This window comes from Geotrypetes seraphini, chromosome 9 (assembly GCF_902459505.1).
Source record: "Geotrypetes seraphini chromosome 9, aGeoSer1.1, whole genome shotgun sequence".
NCBI lineage: Eukaryota > Metazoa > Chordata > Amphibia > Gymnophiona > Dermophiidae > Geotrypetes > Geotrypetes seraphini.
In genome coordinates, this window is record NC_047092.1 from 89,678,509 (window position 1) to 89,684,508 (window position 6,000).

At 43.4% G+C, this 6,000-nt stretch overlaps 1 protein-coding gene across 3 annotated transcripts in view; it reads left to right on the forward strand.

Annotated features, from left to right (window-relative positions):
• NUP205 (nucleoporin 205) overlaps nt 1-3,982 on the forward strand; it is a 1,504,202-nt gene extending 1,500,220 nt beyond the window's left edge. For 2 of the 3 annotated variants that reach the window (XM_033957880.1, XM_033957884.1), the window contains exon 43: nt 3,568-3,982. In XM_033957880.1, coding sequence (XP_033813771.1) covers nt 3,568-3,720 — 153 coding nt within the window. In that variant the 3' untranslated portion in view covers nt 3,721-3,982. The remainder of the gene's footprint in view (nt 1-3,567) is intronic. The other variant, XM_033957883.1, reaches the window with a different exon arrangement.
• Nucleotides 3,983-6,000: the final 2,018 nt, after the last annotated feature.

A 6,000-nucleotide genomic window follows, 5' to 3' on the forward strand; every position in this document is an offset into this window, starting at 1 on the left:
AGAAGAGATTGAGAGGGGACATGATTGAAACATTCAAGGTACTGAAGGGAATAGACTTAGTAGATAAGGACAGGTTGTTCACCTTCTCCAAGGTAGGGAGAACGAGAGGGCACTCTCTAAAATTGGAAGGGGATAGAATGTAAGGAAGTTCTTCTTCACCCAGAGAGTGGTAGAAAACTGGAACGCTCTTCCGGAGTCTGTCATAAGGGAAAACACCCTCCAGGGATTCAAGATAAAGTTAGGCAAGTTCCTGCTGAACCGGAACGTACGCAGGTAGGATAGTCTCAGTTAGGGCGCTGATCTTTGACCAGAGGGCCGCCGTGTGAGCGGACTGCTGGGCATGATGGACCACTAGTCTGACCCAGCAGTGGCAATTCTTATGTTCTTAATCCCTTCTGATGGTGAGCCCTGAACTGAACAATCCCCACAATGAGCTCCACAGTCAAACAGACTGGCATCAGTCATGAGAGTCACTCACGATGGGATTTGGAGAGGCATTCCCATTAACAAGGAGCCACCAGCATAAACTGTTCCTCGCGGAACCTGTCCAGGGGAGCTGCATCTGAAGAGAATGACATTGAGGGGACTACTGAGACAGAAGATCATCCTGGAGAAATTGCATATGTGCCCTGGCCCAGGGAACAACTTCCAGGGAAGCTGCCATCGAGCCCAGCATCTGAAGGTAATGCCAGGCAGTAGGAATCGGCATTGCTAAGAGATGTTTCCTGAGTTTCTGCTTGCGTAGCTTGAGAAGAAAGACCCGTGTCTTTCTATAAGGATATTTCTAAATTTCAAAATTGGAGTTCTTCTCCTGTCATGTGGCTAAGCATAAAGAAATCCTGAATAAATAAGTAACTTGTTGAGCTTCTGGTTCCATTGATGTTAGTGCTTATTGCACACAGCCTTCCCTTAACTTATAGGATCCCATTCAAATACAATGTTCTTAAATTTCAAGTCCGATCCTTGGGGCTTCCCTTATTTCTGTTTAATCATCTATTTCCATATTCGCCAAAAAGGGACCTCTGTCCTTCTCAGCACCTGTTATCTGTACCATCTTTTCGACAAATGTTTCTGGATGCTAATCGAGATTCATTCTTCTCTATGTTGGCCTGGAATTCACTACCGCTCTATTTAAGGTCGGGAACATCCTTTAAAACTTTCAAGTCACAGCTTAAAGCTTTTTATTTCAGAAAGGCATTTGACTGTGGAGCCTTATAGATCCATTCATTTTAGTAAAATTGTGAACTTCCATAATCTATAATTCTTTTATCCCTTTACCTTTTGGTTTTTTCTCTTTGTTTTTATTTTCCCCCATCAATTATTGTAATCTATTCCTTTCCTATAAACCCCCTTGTTTTTGTTTTTCCATTGTCTTAGTCATTTTTATCCTGTTCGTTTTGATTTTGATTTTTAACTCACTGTTTTTACTTTTGTTAACCGCTTTGATTTGACTTTTTTTGTTAAAAATTGTGGTATATCAAATAAACTGTAACTGTAGTTCAATATTGCTGCTATGTATAACATAGCTTAATCATTGTTCTTGTTTTTATAGGTTGCAGAGCAGAACAGATATGTATGATGTTTATGGGGAAGTTCCCCCCCCCCCCCTTTCTTTTTATTTATTCCAGTGGAGATCGATTGCTTTGGAACGAACTGAAGGGAGCACTCCACTGTGAATGAAGGAGGTATGGAAAGCTGTGAGTGACACATTTCTATAAAGCCGTTTCACGGCTGGGAATTGATCACCTAACATATGTACTCCTGTGAAGATTAACAGAAAGAAGATTATCCAGCTAAGAACCTAATTTTTCATTCTTGAACTGTTAAAAAATATATCAAAACCAACTAAATTTCCAGTGTTTTCATGTTACTGTACATCTCAAATCCTTTTTATGACCAGTTCGATGTAATCTCATCTAGCAAATATATTGTTGCCTTTATCTGTAATCACATTGTTAGTTTGTCACTGAGGTAAAAGAAAACAGTGGGACGGGACAATGGACTTTCCACTAATCAAACAAAGCCAACAGGATGCATTGAAACCGTTTATTAATGTCCAAATTGAATAAAAACCCAACATATTACTGTGTTTTAGCATGTGAAAATGCCTGCATCGGGGGTACAACAAATAAAATGAGATAAAAACATATTTTAAAAATACGTAACTTATCACATAAATAACTTTAATAAAAGTAGTATACTTCTCCCTCCATATTCTCAGTGGATGCGGGCGGAACATAGCTGTGAATATGGAAAAACCACGAACAACTTTTTAACTGTTATTCGCAGTTTTTTGTAACAGCCAGCATTTTTAATATTGAAACCACAAATAACTTGTCCCCATCTCTCCCTCTCCAGTCCACCAACTCCCCAAAGCAAAGTTTGGCTGACGGCACCCCGTTCCCTGCTAATGAATGAAGAAGCAAGGTTCAGCTGCTCCCCGGATCCTTTGTTTCCTCCGAGTAAGGCTCCACCTGAGCTTCAGATACTCAACGCAGGGAGCCGGGACCTGAGCCCACTCTTTCCTGCATGAGGCAGTACGAGGGACAGGGGAGCCCGCGTCACCATTGGAGGATTGGAGAACTGAGCTGAGCTTGAAGCTGCTGTCACTGAGTGGCCCGTGCTTTCCTCCCGCTGCTCTTGGCGCTGGCGCTCCTCTCACAAGACCTGAGCCCACTGTCACTTAACCCGAGTGATCCACTTTTTCCCTCCCGCTGCTCTTCTCGGCGCTAATAGCAGTCAAGCAGCGATTTTCAGCAATTTTCAGGTTAGGAAGCAGCGATTTTGAGGGTGAAAGCATGGAAATAGCGATTTTCTGAGTGAATGTTGGTAAGCTCTAAACTTTTTTATCAGTATAGTAAAGAAAAGGAACTTTACTCATGATGTAATTTTGGGGGGAGGAGTCAGCATACGAGAAATCGCGAATAAGCAAAACCGCGAGTGCAGAAACCGCGAATACGGAGGGAGAAGTATATAAAAAAGAAATAAGCACACTAAGGCATAGAAATCACACTAAAACATAAATATCAGAGAGACATCAGAAAAACATGGCCAACCTGTAAACTTGAGTTTTGTTCACAAAGAAAATTGTTTTACAGAAATATGTAAAATCTGACTCTAAAAAAGAATAAAACAGAAAAATAAACTTAATACAGTACTTCTAAGACTTTTATCCAATATGTCCCCATTTTAACATTTAAAAATTCATTTGACTTAAGATGATGATTAAGACAAAATAGCAGATCCTTCTTCCCACATTTATCCAAAGCATACAGACAACAGCAGCAATAATCAGCATAAGCTCTGTATCAACGTGTTCTTACAGCCCTCTGTATTCGGGTGGATTTCCAATCTAATAGGAAGCCCATACCTGAAGGGATAGGGGCTCTGAATATTCACTGACTCACAAATACCATACTGACTGCTTCAATAAATGAATCACAGTGGAGGTGAAGAGGCAGGAGAAGCAACCCTGTGCCCCCATTTATTGATGATATGACCTATTTTGGGTTTTGAACTAAGTTTGGGAACCACTGTTTTATGCGTATATTGCATTTTTGTTTAAAGCTTCAAATTGAAACTGCCCTCAGCTTCGGAGAATCATTACAGAAGAGACTTTTGGACATTGAAGGACTGTATTGCAAGATTCGATCACGCCACAGTTTTATCCAGGCTCTTGTCAGACGTATCCGAGGACTGCTTAGAGTGCCAAGACCCTGAAGGACTGTATTGCAAGATTCGATCACGCCACAGTTTTATCCAGGCTCTTGTCAGACGTATCCGAGGACTGCTTAGAGTGCCAAGACCCTGAAACAGCTTTGTGTTTTCAATTGTCAGGTTAAAAGATGAACCTCATGTCTATGTTTATAAATTATACAATTTCAGAATTATGTCAAATACTCTAATCCCTTTTATAGATAGTGAATTAATAATTTTTATGCCATGTTTTTCTTTATGGAATAAAATAAAATGTCTAATCTCATTTGTTTCAGTACATCTGTTATCATAGAACTTATCTAATCTATGTCCTGTATATTAATAAACACAACAGTCTCCAAAAACAAGAATGCCAAAGCTCCTTACAAAAAGACCGACAAAAAGGCAAAAACGGTCAAGGGTTCCAAGAGTCTGCCATTGATTGATTCTGTGTATTATGGGTTCCCGAGGAAGGGACTTGTTCCTGAAACCAGGCTTGGTTGAACTTGGTTCTGTGGCGTTCCATCTCCCGGTCCTGCTTCCCTTGGACATTGGATGAAGATTTATTTAAGCTAAGTTTTGCTTTTTTTCATTTTTTGGGAGTTGGCTGGGGGATTCCCAGAGTGGTAGCTGTAATCGTTCTCAACTGTGTGTATTTCACATTATTTTTTTGGTGATAGTGTTATTTTGATTTAAAAACACACTTAGGTTCCCTATGATGGTGTGTAGGTGGTGGTCTTATAGGCGCCACCTTGCTGTGTGAAGCGTTGGAACTGCGCTCCCGTCGCTGACCCCTCACACTGAGGGTTCCTAAATTAGAGAATGACACGGTAGCGGGTTACCCGCGGCTAGCCGCATTTAGCCGCGAGTAACCCGCCGAAACGGGGAATAAAAAATAGTGGCCTCTCCGGGACGGGGACAAGGCCATTCTCCGCCCCATGGAGCGGTGAATGGACTTGTCCCCGCAGTGAGGCAATCAAGGATCGCGCGGTCCCCGCCATCTCCCTCCCTCCCTCCTTACCGCCGGTTGAATTTCTGCCAGTCCGTGCGAAAAAAAAAGCCTCCTTCCTTTTCCCCTGCTCTTACCACCATGCTCATGCTGCAGCTACTAAAGCCGACAGGAAGTCTTTCCGACGTCAATTCTAACGTCGGAGAGGACGTTCTGGGCCAGCCAATCTCCGACTTCAGAATTGAGTCGGAAAGACTTCCTGTCGGCTTTAGTAGCTGCAGCATGAGCATGGCGGTAAGAGCAGGGGAAAAGGAAGGAGGCTTTTTTTTTTTTTTGAGCGGCAGGGAGGCAGCAGGCTGGCTTTGGCTAGGGAGGGAGAAAGGTAGGCAGGCAGGATTCGGGGGTGGGGGTGGGACAAAGTGTGGAAGGCAGTGAGAGGGACGTAGGAAGGAGGCACTAGGGGCTCTAAAGACATGGGAAGGAGGTACTGGGGGCACTAAAGACAGGAAGGGGCACTAAGGACATGGGAAGGAGGCACTGGGGGCACTAAAGACAGGAAGGGGCACTAAGGACATGGGAAGGAGGCACTGGGGGCACTAAAGACAGAAAGGGGCACTAAGGACATGGGAAGGAGGCACTGGGGCACTAAAGACATGGGGAGGAGGCACTGGGGGCACTAAAGACAGGAAGGAGGCACTGGGGCACTAAAGACATGGGAAGGAGGCACTGGGGGCACTAAAGACAGGAAGGGGCATTAAGGACATGGGAAGGAGGCACTGGGGGCACTAAAGACATGGGAAGGAGGCACCGGGGGCACTAAGGAAAGAGGGAGGGAATAGAAAGGGACAATTCTTGGGCCTGAGTGCAGAAAGAAAGAAAGGATACTCAGACAGAAGGAAACGCAACCAGAGACTCATGAAATCAATCACCAGACAGCAAAGGTAGGAAAAATGATTTTATTTTCAATTTAGTGATCAAAATGTGTCAGTTTTGAGAAGTTATATCTGCTGTCTATATTTTGCACTATATTTGTCTATTTTTCTATAGTTACTGAGGTGACCGAGCTTGCGGAGATGGGGTGGAAACAGGGTTTGAAAATTTTAGTCCTAGTAGTTTGCCGGTCCACAAAATAATTCTTTTATTTCTGCCGGTTCACGGGTGTAAAAAGGTTGAAAAACACTGATGTAGAGTATGCTGGCTTTCTTTTTCACCCAGCCGCATGCGTTCAAAAAGCCGCGCTTGCGCGGCTGTTCGAGTTGATCAATCTTCTCCTTTCTTACAACTTCCTGTTTCTGGTTGCGTCAGAGGAGAATATTGAACAAATGAGCACCCGCAAGTGCGGCTGGGCGAAAAAG